Source organism: Phymastichus coffea, unplaced genomic scaffold (genome assembly GCF_024137745.1).
Source record: "Phymastichus coffea isolate CEN01 unplaced genomic scaffold, Cenicafe_Pcof_1.1 PCOF00003, whole genome shotgun sequence".
In the NCBI taxonomy this organism is placed as follows: Eukaryota; Metazoa; Arthropoda; class Insecta; order Hymenoptera; family Eulophidae; genus Phymastichus; species Phymastichus coffea.
This window is the reverse complement of record NW_026706814.1, coordinates 12,185,786-12,209,569: the sequence shown is the minus strand read 5'-3', so window position 1 is coordinate 12,209,569 and position 23,784 is coordinate 12,185,786. Positions and strand designations below refer to the sequence as shown.

Here is a 23,784-nt window from a genome sequence, read left to right as displayed (position 1 = left end):
TGCCTATTGACATTTGCCGAATTCGTACAAAGCTCAATAAAAGCGTTTAATAATCTAAGAAGCAAAGAAGGAATGACGCATAATGATAACTAAAAACTAGGTAAGTACTTGCGATATTTGTTGTTCGGCTAATCTACACTATGTCGACTAATTGTCTTTTTCTAAGTATCTTCAAACCATGTAAAAACGTATGCATGCGCTCAATTTCGATCGGTCTTTCAAGTCGAAAAGACTGACGTCAATACATTTAGTGTATTATTGATTTTAGAATTTTTTTACATATCTTTCATCTATACAAAGACTTACAATAATATATCAATTCTGAACAATCTATAGCTAACAAAAGCTTTAGAAGGTCGATATTAGTAAAGCAGTAGAAAGAATCTCAGTCGCATGGTCAGTTTTTTACATGACCCCGTTTTTGTTCATTTCTTAATGCAACCTGTCATCTTCATAAATCCCATAGAAATATAGAATATAGCAAAAAATACAACAAATAGAACAAATACATTACTATTTGCACTTGCACAAGAAAGCACATAAATTGCAAAGTACATATTCTAATACGTGGCGCAACAGAACACGGCGATAAGGTAGTACCCGAGTAGAAGATTGTCCACTGATGTACTGAATACCATTTTTAGCATACATGTGAGCTAAAACTGTAGCTTTTTTAATTTTTTGAACTCTGAATTTTTTTCTTTTTTATCAAATTAAGTATCGAAAAGTACAATAAGTAATTAAATAGTAATTTAATTACTTGTTGTAGAAGTTTAGTAATATATTTCAGAAGTGTTTGTTCACACAACTAAACAAATTTTCAAAAGGAGCGATATTTACATCGATTGCATTTGTTTAACGACTTTCAATATTCCAGACTATTCATGCGTAATAATTTGAAGTTCATCGATATTGATTGCGACAATGATGAATGGTTAATTGAGAGCACTCTTGTTTTGCTATTTGTCATCAAATATGTAACTATGATTGTTAACAAGTTTTACTGATACATACTGCTGACACATAATGTTTATCGTCGATTATATTCACAAATAAATCAGACATACTCACCACAATAAAATAGGTAACTCTTCGTAGTATGAACTGATTCGGAATTTCCAAGGGTTTTAAAACCAATTTTGTTTTTAAATCGACCTATAAATAAGTTTTCTAGCATTTTAAAGTTTCGACAAAAAACTTATTTTACGATGTTCACAAAGAAAGTAGTAAATTGGCTTCAAAAACTGCGCGGACACCACTGCAAGATTTATTATCACTTAAAATTTATAGTACAAAGCACATTTATCTGTAAAAAAAATTAATTGTTTGATTTTCTTTTTTAATATAAAAAAAAAGAAACTAAAAGATGTTGTAAAATACAGCAACAGAATAAAATGGATCGGTGTAAATATAGACTTTCCATTAACAGAATGCATAAAAATGTCAATTCATTGCTTTTTTTTTTGAGAATTCAATTCGATAACAAACCAGAAAGTTGCATATCCGTAACACACATGGCTTTGACCTATATACATTGACTCATTGACCCCAAAACCATTCAGAGAGACTGGAAGTACTGAAAAAAATTTTCACGGCCAAATGATTTCACAAGAGCTACATCGAAATACGAAAACAAAATATACGAGGCGAGACAAAGTTATGAATCAGTGACAAGCCCAAAAGCTGCATCAGACAATACTGCAACGCTTTGTGTCAACGTCTTGTCCACACTATACGTTGAGTCGTTGCAAAATATACGGGAGTATGCCCAACAAGCAATCTCGGCAGTAGCATTAGCAGTAGCAGGCGTGCCCACGAAAATAAACGCAAAATTGGGAGCGTTTGGCACGGACATCTCAAAAAAAACCAAAACTACGGAGAGAAGCGCGCCCGAGCGTCCGACGGCCGAAGAAAAAGAACAAGGCGACGAAAAAGAAAGCAAGCCCTTGAACGAAGATAGAGAGAGAGAGAGAGAGAGAGAGAGAGAGAGAGCAAGAGAGAGAGAGAGCAAGAGAGAGAGAGAGAGAGAGAGAAGGCGTCGCGACGCGCCGTTCGACGACGACGTCGACGCGCGCGTAGCACGGCATAGCCGGCAGTGCGAAGGGAATCAGTGGTGCGCGAGCTTTTGAGGAGCGAGGACGTTAGCCGGGCAACGTCTACCTTTCAAACTACACGTAACTCGCGAGCTTGCGAGTGTTTCGTGAGCCTCTCCTCTTATTTTCCGCTTTTTCTTTCTTTTTTGCCGAACATTGCCTCTCCTGCAGGCGACAGAGTGTACGCCGAAGAAAAGTTTTTCATGCAAGAACTTTCCACGTTTGTTTGGTTGCTTTTTCGAAGCTGGCATGAACTTGTGATTGCGCTTTCTTTTGCTGTACTCTCCGCACAACTTCTGCTCTGGCCAGGAAGTCGTAGACAGCTTTCCGGTAGAGTTAACGCGCCGTCGAGAGGCAAATTGGCGCAAGCTGAGGTGAGCTTTTTAGATAACATTTCAGCTTTATTTTCAATGCTATAACACTTTATTACATCCGAAAACTTTTTCTACTCGTATTTGTCATTTTCATATATTCTTTTCTCTCGTACATGCAACAAGTCATAATTAAACTTTGACCTCATAAAGTGCATTCAATTACAGGGTGTGTGCGTACAATTTATTTTAAGTCATGGCACTATTCCGATTTTAGTTTCTGCAGAATAACCATAGATTCATTTTCATGACATTATACGTTATTACAAAACTCACTTGACAGTTGGTATGGGTAGACTCGTTTTAGATAGGCTGGATAAAATTCACTGAATATTATTCCGTTCTCATTTTTTTATTTTGCAGAGATATAATTTCAAATTTAATATTGTGGAAGACAGAATTTTATTATAAAATTTCAATTTTTCCTGCACAAACATGATCTAGATGATGAAATGTAAAAGCGAACCGTTAGATGTTGTATACAAAACTATTTTAATCGATTTGATTTCATTAATTCACTGCAGTAATTAATAAATGTCATATTTCACAATACATTAAGTAAAAGCTTTAAAATCTTTACAATAAAGTGTCGAAGTTTTCTTAAGGTTTGATAATTAAAAAACTTTGTAAACTGGTTTCGAAGTTTTTATTTAAATTGTTCTTTTATAAGCGAGACATTATTTCATCTTATATTGTCATTTATATTTTCACGTTATCGTTACTATTATATCAAGAACTAAGTAAATTGATTTTTCGAGTGGTGTACTCAAAAATATGTTTTTACTTTTATTACTTAACTATTATTTCCACTTTTACATTATCGAATTTTATTAAATATAATTTTAAAATCTGCATAAATTTTATATGACTGAAAATACGTTAAAATTAAAAGGCTTGTAATGAATAGAAATTACAATGATATCTTTTTTTTTAATCTTGTTAACTAACATTTTATTTTATTACACATTTTATTACACATGAAGTTACATATATATATATATATATATATATATATATATATAATATTTTATAGATATAAAAATTTCTTTATAAAAAATGTATCATGTACTGTGTGGTATACTGCATTAAATTCATAATACTTCAATTAAAAGCGCTGGTTGAAAAATCATTTCAATAGATATATACGTTTCATAATTGATAGTTCAAATAGTGGCTTTATATATGTTGCTTTTGATGTAAATATTCATTAATGTTTTATCATACGTGAAAAAATGATGACGTCAAGAATTTCCTTCATATTTTTGTGGATTTAATAATTTAGAGTATATAAGCGTGTTGTTCGCATTCTTTTTTTGGTTATCGGTGTATTTTTCGTGGAATTTCTATAATTTCCGTTATATTGAAAATTGCCACATGCTTGCAAAGCTAGCAAGGCAAAACGATTGTGTATGACACAAGAAAAGGCCAGAGACAGGAGGAGAGAGAGAGAGAGAGAAAACAGGGAGGAAAGTAAAAAATACTGTACGGAGAAGCTGTTGCCGAAAGGTAATCTTTAAATAAATTGCGAATATTGCCAGTATATACACATGGGTGAGCTTTGACTGGTAAAAGACTTTTCCATGTTAAAGTGCTTTTTCAGCTGTTTTATTAAGCATGAAATTCGGGCAGTTTTATCCATTGACTACAGTCTGTAGAGTTTACCCATTTCCTATAATTTAATTCCACGATGATTTAAAATCTTTTGACTTCATTGAAATATTCTTTTTCATTGTGCTGCTTCATCATTCAACGTTTGTTTTGAACACTGAAGAGGCTTATTAAATATCATATTTTAATTGAAAACTAATTCGGTCAAGCTATTGAATACTTAATATTTTTAGGACGAATAATTTTCCGTCGCATAGTGTGCTTTGTAATAAATATCTGGAAATCATTTAGAATTCTACTTTGCCATTGATTATTCTAAATTCAAATTCGAATAAATGATATTTATTTGTGTATTTTCAAGAAAATTAAGCAAATTAAGCACGATATTTTCGATAAAAATGTTAATTAACAAATTTCAGCACACTCGCCTCATTAATTTTGGATTCTATTAAAGGAACTTGGGCCACTATTTTTATACATTTTATAAATACAACAACAGAGTAAACTTATCAATAATTTGACAATCAAACGAAACTCATTTATACCGTAAAAAGCCATATGACGGTATGACGCCCTGGATTTATATTTGACTCCTTGTAGAATGGCTTAGAATGTTATCTCTGATAGGAGATAAGGCTGCAGTAAAGTTGTGAAAAGCTTTCAAGCTCATAAAAAAGCTGTACGTGCAGAGAAAAGTAAAAAAACTTATCCATCTAATAAGCTAAGTTAAAAAATATCGATCGAAATTCGTGTAGGACGAACAACGATGAAACTGACTAGTAATAAAAAATCTCAGCCAATGTATAAGCCATTCATCTATTTTTTGCAAATAGTGATTGAAGTAAAAAATGCGTGCCGTTCAAAGAATCCGTAGAGAGCTCAGTTAGAATTGGGTTGTCAAGCTTGCTGCACGGCCCCTGGCTTCAAAAAGTCGATTGTGCTGGGGATTTGGCGATTTGGCGCTTGCACAGAGGCAAACTTTACATGCGAACGTCTAATGCAGCATAAAATACTCACCTAGTCACATATAAATAAATTCTAGGCAACACAGGCCTATAGGTGAATTCTTAATGTCTGGCAAGTGTCCGCAACGCACAAGAGAGCTTGCACGCTTGTCGCTCATCGTTATGCTCGTGCATTAGTATTTTTATTCCATCGTGGTTTGGTGAAAGCTGGCCGCTTACCTGTATCTTGCCTCGACTTCCGCTTCCTTGCGCTCTCCAGGGATAAACATTTTAAGACGGATCATGCGTAAAGCATTCATGATTAATAGGCTTGAGCTTCTTGCATGAATAAATCATCAAACGAACGATGGAAGCATTTTTTAATTGTAAGCATTTTTTATCGAAGCAGCAACTCCTATGCATGATAAGATGATTACTGCCAATTGCCTATGCAATTAACAAGTCTTTTGGTCTCTTGATCAGTGGTGTCTATTCAGAAGGTAAAAATGATCAACGAAAACTTTTCTTCTTTGATGCTAATAAGGAAAAGTCGCCGTTAAAAATCAATATTTTTAAATAAAAATATGAACTTGGTTTGATATAACTGTTGGTTTATAGGTCAATGGTTAATGAAAATAAATGCAATCAATACGTTTCATCTTTTTCACTAACATCCCTAGGCACACATGCACGCAAGCGGACATGCACTATTCAAATGGAACAGGCAGTCAGTCGTTTGTTTTGATAAAATTGCATCCATTTCTATACGGACACAGTACACCTCTATATAAATAAACAAAGTGAACGATCGAAGGATAAAATGGTATTTCATATAAATCACCGACTCTCATCATTCAAACTTAATTCCAAATACAAAGTACAGTATGGATTTCTCGAAAATTTAATAATAGCAGGTTCATTTTGAAGTTTTTCTTACAAGACATGTAACGTGCCTATAAAAAACTAATAGCATATTAGAGTAGATTACGGTTGTTGCTACGTCGGAAATATCTGTCCATGCATAAGAAAACTTTCGAGCGTTTTATCTTTGTATCTGGCACGCGGCTGAGAAAATATTTCACGCTATCGGATCAATTTCTCGTGTAAAAATGGTACGACGAGAGAAAGAAAAGAAAATTAGTTGCTGGAAAGGAAAGGAAACAGAGGTAGTACTGAAATAATAAAACAGAAAGTACCGTACTTGTAGTTTGGTAAAGTGGAGCAAGAAACGAGAAAATTGGAAGAAGAAAGAAAGAGAGAAAAGGAGATGTATATAAGAAGACCGGAAAGCTCGATCTACATACGTAGATGGTCGATCGGCCGGTGAAGCAGATGAAAGAGAGAGAGGGGAAAGTGTTGAGAGGGATATGAGCCTTAGTATCCGTAAGTAAAAGAGTGCTGACACGCCGCAGATGCCAATATCGCGGCATCGAAAATTCCAAAGACGTTTTCGCTCCGCCTGCTCGACACACACGAGCTTACACTACGAGCGAGGCTTGCTTGGCGCTCGGTCGAGGTCTATTCCCCCTTGGACTCGGTCGCGGCCGTTTCTCTGCTACTGCCAGAATACACACACACACACACATATAAGCGCGCGCACACACTATAACCTCGCTTATAGTGCGGCAACCCAAGCTATTCGGACATTGCACTCGCTAGCCCTGCTCCGAAAACGTCGATCTTAAATTGCGATTTTCCTTGCGGACTCGTCACTGGCACAGCTCACCTTTACACTTCACTCTAAACCACAAACTTTTAGCATACTTCCCACCAGCACCAGTCTTCCTCCTCTTACAACTTTTAATTTATAAGGCTACTCACACCGATTGCCCTAAAAAATCTTCCACTTTTCCATGACCCGCGCGCGCGGCGTTAGTTCACCACGGCACTTCATTACCGTGTGAGCAATTTGTTCACCTCGCGGGCCTTCGCATTTATTTATTTGCTCGTCTTTCTTTTTCTTTTTTTTTTCAAACCACGCGCCTATAAAACAAATTGAATAACGATCGACGTTGCTGCTTCCAAACCACTAGCACCGAGGCATACATATTTCAGGTAACAGTTTGCATTTTTGCTTCACTTATTCCCTCAGAGCTTATTCATTCGCCGAGAAGAATACTTTGGCTGTATTAATTCTCTGATGAGTTTGCTTTTGATAAGAATTTGAATAGCCATTGCAGATTACGTGTTAAAAAAAGAAAAAAAAATAATAAGTGGTAGTGTTTAAATTTCGCGAGCGTAATACCGCGTGCAATATGGCTTCGAAGCCATATCGAATATAGCAGTACGAGATTTTCCAAGATTCGAGTTGTCAGAATTGAACTAAAGTGTTCGCTGAAAACTTATCGTTATTTATGAACCTCCTGCTCACGGCGGCTTTTGCCTATAGTACGTGGAAACAATTCGAAAGCAGTTGTTGCAGCGCGTCTCGATAACAACAGCAGCGAAAATTATAGTATTTCGACGAATTTGCAAAAATCGAATCGTTATTATGTGGTGCTTGCTGCGAGCAATAGGCGTCAATGGGGCTCGGAGCAGGTTTTGTTTACCGTCGGCTTGTGATTGCAAAAATGATCTAAGATGTTCGCAACAAAAAGTTGAAATAACAGCAGTGACAGTACAGCCGAGTTATTGCACCTGCTCAAGATTAATTGAGTTGAGGCAGCGACACAAATACCTGTCGAACGCACCTATACGTACATTCCAAGGGCAAGCGCGTTCGTAATTACGCTGCCGTTGCCGCCGCCACGCACGAAAGACATTCGCGTGCGCCAACTGGCCCGCTTCTACTCGTAATGCATAAAATCATGTACCGATCGGAGCCACGCAACCGCGGACAAGCCATCAGCCAGCTCGGCCGCCGCTTATTTGTACGTAAATGTGCGAAGGGAGGCGATCACGCTCGCCCTTGCTCGCGTCTCTGCCTACCGACACCCCAAAGCTTCGACGTTGATCGAATTCTTACTCCTCAGCCTCCCTCCCTTTCCACCACTCGGCTCCTCGGCACGTTCGCACGAGAAATAAGGGCTCCTCTCTTGCTTTGCTTATCACTGCTGGCTCTATGGAGATTCAGCTTGAGAGACAGGATTTCACCGACACGCGAGAAGTAGATTAATCCGCATTATTTAGTCAACGTTGGGGATTATATCCCAGACGCCGTGCTTACGAAACATTCACACGGGTGCAATATTTATTTCGATGTTTAATAATATCCCCGGCGATCGATGCTCCACATTGTTACCCTTCTTCATTCGCAAACTTTTCCGGAACAACAGTTTTGTGACTCTTGCGATTTTGGTCGCCTACATTTTCCGCTGTAATAAATGACTATTTTCAAACAACCTAGAGATACCCAATCACGTCCTGTAGGAAAAGACAAGACGAAGAAAACGAAGCGAGCAAATAAAAAGGTTAACCATTAACGCGCTCAGGTTAAGAAAAATAAAAAGAGAAAGACAAGAAAGTGAAAAGGCAAGGTACGAAAAAGGGAAAGAGCAAACGGAAGAGGCTTTCCACGTGTCTGTGACTCTGTGTGAGTGTGGGTGTGTGTATGCGCGTTCTCGCGTCAGAGGGTGAGTAAAGTAATTCGAACCCCGCAGACGATTTGTTTTGTTTTTTCCTATGCTTAATCCTGACAGAGCGCCAAGGGCTCCCTTTTTTGTTAATACAGTGCATTTTTTACTGTCATCTCTACAATATGATGATTCTCGTGTCGACCCTCGTCACATCATAAATTTCATAACATCAGTTCACGTGTCAAACTTTCTTGAATATAATCCATGTGATTTGCACATGTTCCAAATGAACTATCATTTATACGTTAAATCACAGGCTTTGTACATCATCAATCGGAATCAAGCGACTCGACTGACTGACTTTTGATTCCTGCTAAATCTTGAATTACTATGATAGCATAATTTCAATAATTCAATAGAGATCTCAATAAAATTATCTTAATAAGTTCAGATAAAATTTGTTTGCATTTTGTCTAAAATTGAATACATTCACATTCATAAAGTTTATTTGGACGGAGTACTAAAATTACTTTTATTATGGAAACTAAATAACGACTTATAAAAAAAATTAAAAAAGGACCTCAGTAATCATATAGTTACATATCTCTCTGTAAATGTTAAGACTTTCTCTTCGGTTTTCTGTATTATACCTTAATCGGTAAGCAGAAGATGTAAGAAATAGAAGTAATAAATATAGTAATTAAAAATATACCCAAGCGTACTAATACTGAATCGTGGATTTTAGATAAATTCTTCAAGTCGATGTTCTTTTTTCTCGCTAATCATTTCCAAAAAAAATGGAGCAAACTTTGGCAATCTGAGTGTAATCAAGATGTATACTCGTAAAATCTTTGAGAACTCATAAAAACATAAATAGAAATTTATTGTAAATTAAGAGTCGTTAAAAGATAAAATGCCTTTTTATGATGTTTAGCTTCATATTTTGCCAGCAACATTAGTTACATGAGTTTTCAAGCGTGACATATCAGTTGAATTAAGTGTTTTGCACTTTTGAGAAAGATATTCATATAAGTTCGCTCTTAATTGAACTTCGAATACTCGAGTATTTTCAAAGCGTCAACCTGCTGTGCGAAAAATCAATATCATTGACCTCTTATCAAACGAATCTCTCCTCCCCTTCGTTTACGTTTACCGTTTCTTTTTCCTACGTCTCTCTCTCTCTCTCCCTCTCTCTTACTTTAGTCGCCTAGTCCTTTCTTTTTCACTCTCGCTCCCTTATTTCATTCATCTTCGTAAAAGTTAGACCATGATAAGTTAAAGAAAAAAGAGATACTGAATATTTTTAAGAATGTTAATTTATTTTGTACCGTACACTACTGAATGTATTTAGTTATATTATATACAACTGTTTGTTAGTTATGTATAGTTCATGAAAATCAATGAAAAAATGTATTACACTGCTAGTTGCCATAATGTTATTTGCTTAAGTTATTCTTTATTATGAGTGACATCTTCATGCTAACTTCTATAAAATATAAAATATCCATTTTAACAAAAATAACTCCAATCTTAGTTTTCATAATACTTTATCTATTACGTAATAGATTATAATAATACATTTCATAGTTACTTTAACCGTGTTTATTTTCTGCGTAAGTTGGTTAAAAATACTGGAAAAACTTATACTTTTTAAACTCAATTGCAGATATTCACTTTAAAACGAAATTAAAAGCTACGAGTTAGCAGTTATCCGATTCGTTCGTTATTACGTTTCAGAAAGGCTCTCTTGAAAATATTAGAGAGCAAAGATAAAGTAAAATGAAATTGCTGAGTATTAAGTACTTTAAATTTAGAAAAAAAATTTTTTTTATTTTCTTGCTTGAAAATTCAATACATGGCTTTGCTCTTATCTTGTATAGATATGCTATAATATCCTATTAAAAAATTAATCGAATAATATATTTGTTTATAATCTATTCGAACTAAATTAGTGATTTTGTCTACGATTTTAATCTGAAAGCTAAAGATAAGATAAAAATGGTTAATTGAGAAAGTGAAAGACTAACACCTTAGGTAAGGAACGAGGACGAAATAAAAAAAAATAAATTATTAAAGAAATAAAAATAAGTAAAATTTTGATAAAAAATAAAATAAAACACATTCATAATAAGTATACTATAGGATCGAACTCACGATTTCTTGTTTAGCCGTTTATCATAAACTGATGTATTGACAATTGATATTATACGTAAAATTGAATAAACACGCACGTGTACACGTATATGTAATAGAGTAATAATTAACGCATTAAAATGATTTAATAAAAAATACAATAAAAATGATACAATAAAACTTCTCGATTTAGATTTATTTGACGTAGAACAATCATAGCTAACAATTATTATCTCATTAAGAATGGATCGACGAGGATGCAAAATGCCGGAGACTGCCTGCAGAAGTTGGCGCGTTGCAGAGGCATCTTCAGCGCAGATTTACATTCGCATTACTCCGTCTATGAGCTGTTTCTTGATAAAAATCAGCTGAGAAGTTTCTTGAATCCCAGTTCTTATCCCTTTTTCCAAGATAATCCGCGGCAAGCGAAACGTTTCATCGATTGAAAGTGATAGCGCACGAAAAAAAAAATTTTGCTAATGCCTTCGGATGGCGTCGATTACAAAAGATAATCGGTTCTATTTTTCTACCCGTTTCCCCTGTCCCCCTGTCAAAACGAGAATGTTGCCGTGTGCAAGGCAGAGAGAACAATCAAACACCTATAAAACTATCACGCCATTCCTCGACTCGCTGAAAAGTCCTGCGAGCTGTATAAGTCACTTGGTTTTATCTGCTCTTCTATTTCATTTCTTTGCACAAGTTCTTTTCCGCCTTTTTTATTGCTATTGCTTTTTTTTTTGTATTTTTCCTTCGAATCCTATTCAATCTAAACTGTTTTGATTTTCCTTTGCGTAGTTATTGAGTAGTATCGAGCTTAGCAAACTTGATAGATGCGTGTAAACATGTATTCGTCATTCAAATTGAAATCGAGTTTAAGTCTTTCCGTACAAACCATTCAAGCCATACGTAGGTAAAATGATGATGGACATTTGATAAAACGAATAAAAGAGAAAAGAGAAAAAGCGAGGTGGAATTTTTAAGGTGGTAAGCTCGATGGATGATATATTTGGCAGGGGCGAAGGTGAAAATATGCATTGTGAATACGTAATGCATATTGCTGGAACGAAGATGGTCCCCAAGGCAAATCGGGGAGAAGCAAGGAAGCAGTCATCAGCAGCGCCAGTTGCACGTAGTTTTGCATATTTTCAACGCAATTACTTCACCAAAGGGTGGCTACTTATATTCTACTTTTACAGAAGAGAGAGGAGAGAGAGAGAGAGCCGTCCTATGCTCCACTTGCCGAGCGGCATCGTTCTTTTTCTCTTTCTCTCCCTTTCTTAGCTCTCTTTCTCGTTCTCTCGACCTCGTTACCCTCACCAGAACTTAAACAAGCCCTGTACTTATTCATTTTCTTTCCTTTCCTTTTCTCTCGCGTTCGCCTCTCTTTAGCTCTTGTATCAACGCTTTCTCAGCTATTTCTTACCGCCATTTCGAACCTCGCGTGTGTTTCTCTTTGTTCCCTTCACTGGCCAAATGTCTGATTGTGTCGTAATTTGGACAGTTTTTTAGAAGTTTCCTTACGAATTACCGGCGACTCTATTGCGCTATGAACAGCCAAGGTGATGTAAGTGAGTCGGAGCGTTGTCGAACAATTTTCACTTCCGGGAACCTTGAAACTTTCCCATCTTCGCAGTTGACCCCAACTAGATATGTAGCATCGATTTATTTTCCACCCCACAAGCAATCCACGTTCGTCATTGTTGTTCGTTGTTCTTATGAATCGCCATTTGAAAGTCAGTAAAAAAACTTTATGATTTACGAGCTTGTAAATTATTCCCGATATTCAACGGTTTTCGCGAACATAATTTTCTTTGCTCTCGTACACAGAGAGTATCACACGTAATTTGAACCAACTTTGCAACAAATGAGTTCCTCTTGGACTACTTTCAAATTCAAGATTTATGATCGGATTTGCACATTAAATCAATGGAGAGAGAGAAAGAGAGAATATTTCGATTTTGGTCACAGTATATATATAATTAGTTGAAATTGAAATATCACTTGAATCTACGAAAGCTTGATGAAAAGAATAAACTGTACGAGCTGTGATGGGTGACAGGAAAAACGAGCGCACCAAATGTATAACAAGCATGTCATTTATAGAGGTTGAAGTTCCGAATGGGTGACGTTTGATATCAAGGAAGATTGAAAAGCGAGAAACGTGTTAACTGGCAAAACGAGATTGGTAGCAATATATCAACTACGAGACGTTGGTCGAACGCGTGGTTCGCTGCTGAAATAGGCGAATAACCAGATGGTACAATTCGGCGAGATGCAATTGTCGAGGAGGGAGAGAGAGAGACAAAGCTGCGAACCTTCGACAGCACAATTGGGCTCGTCAACGATAATTTGAAGCCGATACACAGAACCAAAGAGAGAGAGAGAGAGAGAGAGAACGGAACAGGTATAGAGATCATCGGGGTATATGCAGTTGCGAGGTGAGCGCGGGAACAAATGAAGATGATCTAGTACGGGGGAAATTCGAGGGCCGAATGGAAATCAACTTAGAACGCTGGCAAAATCAATCTGCCAGACGCGTCGTACCAATGCTCTACCTAACCTGCTTAACTCTCTCTCTCTCTCTCCTTCCCCCGCTCTGCATTGCAGCCACTTGAAAAGTCGACCCGAGTATACAGCACCCGCAGCTTTTCAATCAGCTTTACTAGGCTTACGAGCCTGCTCTCTTCCTCTGCTTTTGTCGCCTCGAATAATCATTACTTATCGTTCGCTCGTGCCACTCGCTTCCACTGACAGCCTCCCCTCGTTTGTTGCCTGCTCTGCTTGCCTCGTCTTACGCCGTATTTAACTATCAGCATCTGCCACGTTGCAAGCTCCACTCAGTTCTTATCATCTTTCCCGGCAAACCGGTCAAATGAAAACCATTTTATCTGTTCATCGTTTATTTCCAACACATCCGAGTTTTCAAAGCAACGCCGAGCTTCGCTCAATAATAAAGTATCTGCCATTCTAGCATCTTCTTTTTTCAGTCCTTTCAATTGTTGAGTTTGTTGTTCCGAAAACTACTTTGACTCTCACACCAATTTCAAAACTTTTTTAAACTTGCTCAGCTCAAACGTGACAGCAGAACTCCGTGCTTTGTCTTTTTTTTCCCTCGGCTCAATTCAATTTATCATGCAGGTACATTAAAAATAAAAGTTACAAACACAACATATCATCGCCTTATCATTATTCATTAATACTATTATATTATCCATTTATTTTTTTTATCCTATTTCTATTCAAACCATCCTTAAACTCGCGCGCTTCCTCAATCACTATATTACTGTTAATTAGCATATTATGAAACAAAATGCATTCTGGCTGTTTGGTTTTTAACGCTATCAATCTCAATATCATTTGCAAGGAATTCATTTTGAAAAAGAAAAATATGTAAGTTATGGTGTGTCTATGAATCAAATGTCGAAAACGCAAAAAAAGGAAGGCATACACACCACGAGATTCCGCATTTCTAGCACGTGTTCTATGACATTTCAAAGTTTGATCCTTATATAGACAACTACATCTAAATTGTGAATAGTTTTGTTTATATTTTTATCGAAAAGCGCATCGATGAAAAACGTTTACGGCTTGATTGAATACAAAATTCAAAAGAGTGATTTCCATTTTTCTCAAATTACTCGAATTGCATTATACAGTAAGTACGTTAATATAGAAAATGGCAAGCCCTTTGACATTTTGTGCGGAAAGAGAGTGTTTCCGCATGCTCGATACTGAACTTTTCATGAGTCGTATAAAAAACATCCAATGTGATGCAAGTTTGAGAAATAAATTGCGCACTGCTACTATTGTGATATACTATTATATAAAAAGGAAAATATAAAAGAAGACTTTGATATAAACAATTGAAAAAAATAAATCATCATACATTTTTTAAGATAATTGCTACAACGCGTCCAAAATATCTAAATTATGCTAAAATTTCTATTTCGACACTCCGTGCGCAAAGTGCGTCTTTCCCGCACGCTCGATAGAAAACGTGCGTTGAAAATCGCACTTTCCACACGTCGTATAAAAAAATACGGTACGGCACATGTTCAGGACAGAGTTTCTCGCTTCGCTCGGGCGTAAACACTACACGAGGCTAGAATCTACTTTCCCGCACTTGTATCGTAATGTACTATTTCACTACTTTGGCCTGCCTAAGCACACGCATATAGTCTTGAGATATCGAATATCCGTAAATAATAAAATATACAAGTGGATAATACTTGCCTTTACCTGTTACCAAAGCAACAACATACCTTTTAAAATTTGGAAAGTTCAAGTATGGAATATTTTATACAGATAGTAGGGAATGCTAACTAGTTGCGAAATTATGCTCATGACTTTTTGGACATGATTTATAGTATTTTTATAAAATTATTTAATAAAACTTTTCAGAGCGTGATCATAAGAATTAGTACGGTTTGTAACGATAAGTAACATACAGCGAATTTAATATTATTCCAAACAACAGAAAAACACCGTTTTTGATTGAGAATATACGAAAATTGATACAATAATGTGATTTATAAATGTCGATTTTACTGTATTGTTTTTCATAATAATGCGTAAATCTGCAGAAAATCTGAGATTGTGTCACATGTAAGTGTATTATATATTGTATATCTTATAGGATTAGGAAAAGCTTGAAACTTATTTTCGACGTGAATAAATCCGTTCAGTATCAGAGATAAAGAAAGGTTTTTCAAATGGTTTTAAGATTCCATTACACAAGTTTGGAGTGAAATTCAGAAATAAGAATTTGATTTAATATTGCTTGTATTGGTATTGTAACGTAATAACAAATGTTATTTTGAAAACAAAATGAAAAGAAAGACCATGATTAAATAAGAAAAGATTTCCTTATACTTCCTCATCTGCTACAAATAATTAGTTGCGAATTGGATATTGCGTAACATAATTAAAGCTTACAAGAGGTCCAGAATAAGAATGACAATTATATATCGGAAAATGACGAAGATCCGGAAATAATAGTGATCTCTAAATGAAAGAAAGAATACAGCAACAGCAAATTAATAACTAATAACGTATAAATATTTATTATTATAAAATTTTCAGCAATAAAACTACAAATAGATATTGTATGAAACAAATCAAACATTCAATTTCAAACCAAACTTTCATTCAAAATATAAACCCTGAATGAGAACTAGGACTCAAATTACAGCTAGTTGAGAAAACAAGTCATGAGATACGTCTTCGTTATACAAACGGTTGCGAATTTACAATATTGTTATACGACTTAACATGACGAATTATTATCTATGTGATTTTTAAATACATATTGGAAAAGGAATGAATGTTTTAATGTATTGAATGAAAGAGCACTAAGACTAAAAGGAAGGTTATTAAAATCTTTTACACGTTACTGAATAAAAAAGTATAATGAAATTTTCCTGCTCGCTGACGTTGACCCGGCAACTTTCATAGAAATTTCAAAGCTGCTAATCGGATTTTCATTGGAGCGATATCAAGAGTCATTGGAAATTTCCGGAGAGCAAGCTACGCAAGGAGCAAAACACTACCTTGTTATAGAGTGTAATAGCGATGTCAAACGTAGTTTAATTAACTATACATAATGATATGCGTATCCGTCAATCGAGTCAAGTAAATTTCATTTAAATTGACATTCGATTATTGAAGTCGACGAAGTACACGCTGCTTGCCCGTATCCAACAATTATTGACATATTATACAGAACAATAAACCGTAGGAAAAGAAACTGAAAAATTGCACGTAAACAATAGTTGTTATAGCTAATAGCTAAGGAAAGCAAAGTGTCTCAATAGATATGCAATTAGAGTAAAATAAGTGCTATCGAAGCACTATAGTATTATCGAGATGTTCTCGTTTGATATCGGAGTTCCACAAATAATTAGAACGACTACATTTGCAAATAATGAAGTACGTCATTAGCATTGTTGTATTAATTGGACTTTGTTATAACACTAAGGAAGTATGACGGGTGTATTTGATGAAAAATTGTTACACAACTTTTAATATTTTTGGATGAACACAGATAGATGAATGATAATTCATTGTTGTTCACTATAATTATTTTATGAATTCGCACAGTACAATTACTTATCAAAATAAAATTCTACATCATTGATCCTTATAACTATTTATATTTTACCGAATTACATAACTTTTATAAGGCGAACTAGATCATTAGACAGAATAGAATTTTGAACATCATTCTCTTATCAATTTACGATTAACTGTCTCTAGAGTATTGAAAGATAAAGCTTGACATTGTGTGCTTTGGGTCGACGAAATAATAATGGTACACGTGTATAAATAATAAGTATTGTGCGTGAATGATTAATCTAATGAAATGGCTCAGGTAGCATTAATGGAGCTATGTAGAAAAGGAAATAAGTATAAAAGCTGAAAATCAATAAGACAGACGTAAGGGAGAGAGAAAAGAAAAATGAGAACAGATAGGAGGGGAAAAACGGAAAACAATTTGACGCACGTACATTTGTAGAATAATAATACGCAGGACCTTTAGTGGAATGAGGAAATACAGGCAGACGTGGCATTTGTCGCGAGAATTCGTAAATATTGAAAGGACTGGGTAGGTTGGTTGTCGAAGAGGCGGACACGCGCGGAAACTCGAGGAAGGCAAACGTACGTAGGCATAAAATACATTTGGTTTCTCTTGAGCTATATACAAGATGCACACTTACTAGCTGGCCCGCTTCCAATTTTGCAAAAAGAGAGATAGAGAGAGAAAGAGAGCCGCGCGCGCCTCGCGAAGCTGCTTGATCACAAAGACATGCAATCGGAAAAGATATATGCAGCTTTATATAGTGCACAAGAGCGGCTAACGCGACAGCTTGTAATTTTTAAGTCCATGCCCTACCACTGCTGCTAACGCTTCCAAAATTAATCAAGTCTAGAGCACGTCATATGAGTCGCTGCCCCCGAATATGCGCTGCTTCTTTACACCTCGGAGGGAGATGCAAAACGGAAAAGGAGGCCAATGCATGCCAAGGCAGATAAAAGGGGAAAACGCTGCGCGACAAATATTAAATTATTTCGAAATTCTTGCTTCCACACGTTTCTTTTTCGTCCTTCTCGACATTTTAAAAGTATGCGCTACTTTCATGAACGTCGAATTGAAGAGCTCCGTGCTGGAACTAATCAGATTCCATTTCCACTTTTGGCCTTTTCACGCCAGTACTCTATTTTTGGTCAACGCTACGCTCATTAACATGCGTCTTTTGCTTCGCTTCTGATCAAGCGTTTTCTACGGACTTCAGCCGAAACGACACATTTATGAATCTACTTTATAAGTTGACACTCCAGACTAGACTAATGATACTTTTCGTCGTACTATTTGAAATTGTAAATAAACACATTTTTACAATTAACAATTTTTAGGCAGAACAAACGTTAAAAATATATAATAAATTATATGTTGATTTATTTGGATTATGCATAACTCAGTAAACAAGTTAAATTACTGAACTTTTTCTTGGTACAAAAGCAAATTTATTTTCGAACTTTATTCAACATTGAGATCTTGAATTTTTAACAATATTCGCTGAGCTAACCACTAGACAACAACTAATGTTAGCCACACGGAAGTCCTTAAAATACGTACAACGAGTTTTGATTAAACTACAGAGTTAGTTTCTCGAAACCTACCATAATATTGTCATTGACTGTAATTTAATGTACTACGTTTCAATCGTTATAAATGAAGTGCGGGTGAAACTTTTGGAATGCGAGCACAATGCATACAAAAGTCGTAACAAAAGTTTACTCATATTAAAACTTGGCCAAGACAAAAGAATCGTAATTATAAGTTTTTAATAGCATTTCCCCATCGTCTGTATGAGTAAGCGGTGAGACCACTCTTAGTGAACTTTAATTTATACACACGGTATTTCTAATTACTATAAATTTTAAGAATCATTGTTGTAGAAATAACTCCGGGAAGATTCAGTCATGGAAGTAGCCATCATGATTACGTTGATATTCGTAATAGAAGATTATGATGTCTAATAAAATTCTTTTCGATATACTAATAAGATTATTCTTTCATATTATGAAATACTGATGTCCCTGGTTGATTTACGACTAACTTTCAAACATTTTCGACCAAAAGAAAAAGTAATTACCGTAAGTTTCCTAGAGAGACTATAATTTGAGCATTAAATACACAGCAAACTAAGATTGACATAAAGTTTGAAAAGTATAAAGAAAGTCGAAACATTGTAAGCCGCTCGAATATTGCGATGGGCGTTCGTATAAGTACAGTTATCTATTGGAATAAAGCTATCTTGACAATATTAATTTTAGGACTCTCATTCTCTCCCGTCGGCCTCTTCTTACTCCTAGTTTATTAACAACTTTTCCACTTGTACGAATGCTTCACCAAGCAGAATCGAATGAGCATCAGGGATGCAATAAATTTCAAAGAATGTGAATTTATAGCTTTGAAAAAATAATAGATTTAACCAGATTACTGGCAGTCAAACATTTCAAATTCATCTTTCGAAAACGATTTAAGACTTGAAATTTCTTATTAATTACCCGAATAGACGAAGCTTTGTCTCATTTATTACGTGTGAAAAGCAAGCAATAATAACGATTCTATGATAGAAACGAAATTGATTTTAGAGTGCGTATGGTTTACGTGTAAAGTTGATTGGAAGCAAGCGACGCGTCTATGTATCATCAGTTAAGGATAATCTTGGCCATCCGGGAGAAGAAAAAAATGAATAGCTGGAATGTTGAATAGTTGATAGGAGATAGCGGGCGACAGGGCGGGTAGTAGATTTCCGTGTAGCACGGAGACTAGTTCGAATACAAAATTGACGACATTGTACGACTGCGGAGTCACCAAATGTAACGCTCCTCGTACTCTCGTGCTTTTCTCTCCTCCAGGTGGCCAAAACCGACAATTCACTGCGCATACGATTCACCTGGTACCTCCTTTTCCTCTGCAACTCTTCGATGTGTCTCATTTTACATTTTCTTTTTTACGCTTATTTATTTTCTATTTTTCAAATTATCCAAACGTGGTAGCCTCGCAACCGAAAATCAAGACTTAGGCGAATCCTGTCATTGTTTTATGGCTCTAACGTCTTGAGTTTTTCAATAATATAAATTAAACAAACTTAGAGGACATTCGTTACACACTCGCAAAATGAAAATGATAAATTTGACATAGCACACAGGTGAAAGTCGAATATTTAATTAAGATCAAAAGCAATAAAGCAAGAGAGCTGTGAGGGAGTATGCTGCCGCATCACTTCGAGTTTAATTTAGTCAACGGCTGTTCAATTTACGACGTCAAAGTCGTACTCGACAGCGTTAATTGGAATCTTCAATTTGAATCGCTGGTACGCATAACGATTGGCTGCTGCGGCCTGCGTCCTATCAATTATTGTATGACCTTTCATACATTAATAATAAATAATCAAAGTAATAAAAAGCAATTACAAATGTAATTGAAACATAACAAAGACTAGTCATATGAAGGGCGTAGTCTTGAAATAGAACATAATTTGATTGAGTTATTCATGAGCGCGACATATAAATGAGGCTATACGAGAGCGATCAACGTGACGGCAAACTGAATTAAGAGAAAACCTATTTTTGACTGTTTCAGCTTTGTAAGCGTCCACGAGAGAGAGAGAGAGAGAGATAGAGAGAGAAGACCGTGACCACAGGACAGCGACAGTCCATTAACGACCAATTGGAGGCTTGCGAGAACGCGTTTTTGACTGAGCTAGCAGGTGTCAACAAATAAACCAGTTGCTGCTACTGCTGTTACTATTGCTCTAGTCATTCTGGCAAAAATATGTCAGTACTGGGCCGACAAGCGGCCCTGAAACGGATCAGTCGCCACAGATTTACCAAACGCAATGATTACCAATCACCGGTCAAGCCGCACCGAGAGCCTAACGACAGCAACCAGTTTTTTCCAGCGGCATGCTGTACGTCATCTAGCCGGCAGATCAGCTATTCTATACTTGTGATAGGCCCGCGTCTCTTGGCAATCTACTAACTCGCAAAACAAACATCTCGCCTGACCACGATAAGTACGTTGGAAGAGCTTGGGAACAGCATACCACAAGTGTCACCCGTCCTAGTTAAACTTTGGTTAGGTTCCCTTTGATTTTTTACCAATTTTTTTTCCAACTTCATCACTTATTAGTGTCTCCAAGTTTTGTTGAAAATTGAAAAGTTTCCGCAATCGTGTTTTTCTTTTCGTCTCAACAGCTGCTGATCTTTGAAGTTTTTCTTTTCTTTTCTTATTTCAAAGTACCTAATTACATAGCAATTTCTGTCGTTGAGCCTGAATTCCTCGAATCAATGAAATAGAAATTCCATTATTAGCGTTAAGAGTCTTCGGAACACAGAGTCGATTCGAAGACAAACTTTTTAAGAATTATTACCTATGAAAGTACACGATTTTTATGTTAAAATACCAAGAGAGCGTCACATTGCAAGCACAGATTATCAGAAGCTTAAAACAGTTTAATACGCGCATTGGAGCTGAACCTAAACTTAAATATGCCCACATAGAGTTTACCCGCAGTAGTTGAAATTGTTCTTACAGTATTTGTTTACAATATTAAACGTATAAGCTAGGTGGACTCAATATGATGCACTGTGCGTAAACTGCTCTAGCATTTAATTCAAAATCTATTTTTTAACGTACGACAGATTTTAATATTTTAAATTTTAGAGCTTATGAAAGCAACCTCATGGTATCCAGTTCGAGTTATTCTACTTTAAATTAACCTTCCCCCTTTTTTCAAGCGAATATATGGTGTTTAAGTAAAACGGTGACATAACAATTTACAGAAAAAGAGAAAAGGCCAACGAGAACGAAATTAAAAAGAACAAGGATCACAAGTGGAAAGGACGGAGTCAACGAAAAGCGGAGAAGGCGAGCATCGCCCGAAGCCAACTATTATGCAAAACAATCGGAGCCTGTTGGACGAGGGCGCAAACCCTCTGAAGGACCTGACACACGCGAATCTGAGCGAGCCACTAAAGCAGCACAATGCCAATGCCGTTAAGCTCGTGCAAACCGGTAAACAATTTACCATAACTATATCTTTATGTCCTACATTTACCATCTTGACGATAGATACGTAGAGTTAACAACTTTGTTGCTCTCTCGTCATCTTCTAGTCATTCTCACCTTTGTTAATTTCCCGATTTTTTCACTTTTACGTTATTGAACTACTCCCAGTTTTGAATAATTTACAATGAAATAAATCGAAATCTTCACTTAGGTTTGGAAGTTTATTTTCTTTATTATGCAATTCGGAAAGCAAAGACCACGTGGAATAAAGCATTATTGGTATCTGTGAGGGGAATTGAGCAATTGAAAAGAAAGCATTTATGCGAAAATAGGAAGAAATTCAAGTTAAATCAACTTAGTTCGTATTAAAAAAGGAGCCACTCGAGTCGCTCGGCACTTACGAATTTGCTCGTAGAATAATTACCACCATTATTTCGTGTAAGGTGAACGGCAATGAGCTCGCTGTTACGAGAAAATTATTTAAATATACGGAGCTGGAAGCGTGTTGGCTGTTAACGAGCGGATCTTTTTCACAACCACTCAATCTGGATGGTTTTGACTCGGCGAGCAAGATAAGGAGCTATAGCGTATGGCTATTCGTCAGGTGTCCGTAAATGGCTCTCAGCGCGAACCTTATAAATCGAGCTCTCTCGCCGACGACGACTCTTGGTCGCTGAATAATTACAGCTTTATATAGTGATGGTCCTCGTAGCTCGCGCTTAGTTATACAAGCTTCTGGGCAACGGCGGCAGAGAAGGCTTAAGCAGAACGAAAGCCTAATTATTGCGACTCACAGGCTACATCAGAAATCTGCGGCCAGCAGTTGGTTCTACGATTTATGGGCTTGTAGCGGCGCACATCTGCATTATGACGATATGTCTCGTGACAAGCGCAATTGATGTCGCCGTCGTTGCCGCTGCTGCCGCACGCCTGTAATTCGCCTATCCGATGGGCTTTTACCACTTGAATAACGTTATTCGCAATAGCTGTGCTCGCGCGTTCGAGTTACAATGGCGACGCTCTTTGTTAACGAAAGGCACTAGCTGCTCGATTTCTTTGTGCGAGTGCACGAGTCGCGCTTAGCTTCAATCATCTCCGACATTGAAAAAGACATCGTCAAGAATTTTCTTTGCGGTCGTGGGCGCAGGGCAAACTTTCTCGACTACGCGTACATGAGGAGCTTTCTTCGTGCTCTGAAAAAGACAGCCGGCAACGACAAAAGAATACACGATCACCGCGCATTCCATGTATACGACGAGGCCTCCCAATAATAATAGCAAGCTAAAGCGCCAAAACGAACTCTGGCTGTGGCAGCTATAAAAAGAAACGCGTACCACAGTACCGTTCGAGCACGAAGGGCCAAAACAAACTTTAGCCCTGCGCCCGAGCGATGGAAGCGCAAAAGAAAGCTAAACTTTGTCGTGGCGGCGTCGGTAGTGGTCGATCGAGCGCTATAATACGACTTATAGCGAGTCTATTATTTCCCGACCAAGTTGGCACATTCTACACGCGCACGCACATGTACACACACACACACACACACACACACACAGAGCTGAGAAGAGAAAATAAAACTACAGCGAAAGAGAGAGAGAGAGAGACAAAGATAACGGCAAAGTTTATACTAACACGGCCACTCGCACTATATTCCGCTTGTCGTCCGTTAAAAATTTTCAGCGATGATCTTCCAGCTGCTGTGATCGTACCTATATCTAGATCTAGCTGTACAACAACAACATTATCAATGTCAGAACTCTGATTAATGGTTGCGCAACACCAATTAACGCCTGTTAATGAGAATCCATCCGCTAATATTTCACGCGCTAATTGAATAATGCGCGCTTTTTAATCCAGTCGATGTTTCCCACCTGCAAGTAGTTCAGTTTGATCCGTTCCAGCATTAAACAGCTTGATCAGTGCACCCACTGCCGTAATTGAAAATTTGCTAGGGTCTATAGCGGATTCATCTTTCAGTAGTACAGATACGTATACAGTCGGCCAATAATGAAACTTGCTGCTTCAGTTTCGGTTAGCGGTTTC

At 36.7% G+C, this 23,784-nt stretch overlaps 1 protein-coding gene across 6 annotated transcripts in view; it reads left to right on the top strand.

The window, feature by feature from the left end:
- The first annotated feature begins 2,128 nt into the window (after nt 1-2,128).
- LOC131666226 (uncharacterized) overlaps nt 2,129-23,784 on the top strand; it is a 72,687-nt gene continuing 51,031 nt past the window's right edge. For 4 of the 6 annotated variants that reach the window (XR_009302081.1, XM_058938734.1, XM_058938743.1 and 1 more), the window contains exons 1-3: nt 2,129-2,467; nt 20,317-20,749; nt 21,519-21,750. Coding sequence is in view for 5 of the 6 variants with exons in the window: in XM_058938734.1 (XP_058794717.1) it covers nt 21,630-21,750 (121 nt within the window). In the remaining variant the exon portion in view is untranslated. Of the gene's footprint in view, nt 2,468-19,882; nt 20,048-20,316; nt 20,811-21,518; nt 21,751-23,784 lie in introns of all 6 variants that reach the window. The other 2 variants (XM_058938726.1, XM_058938717.1) reach the window with 2 other exon arrangements.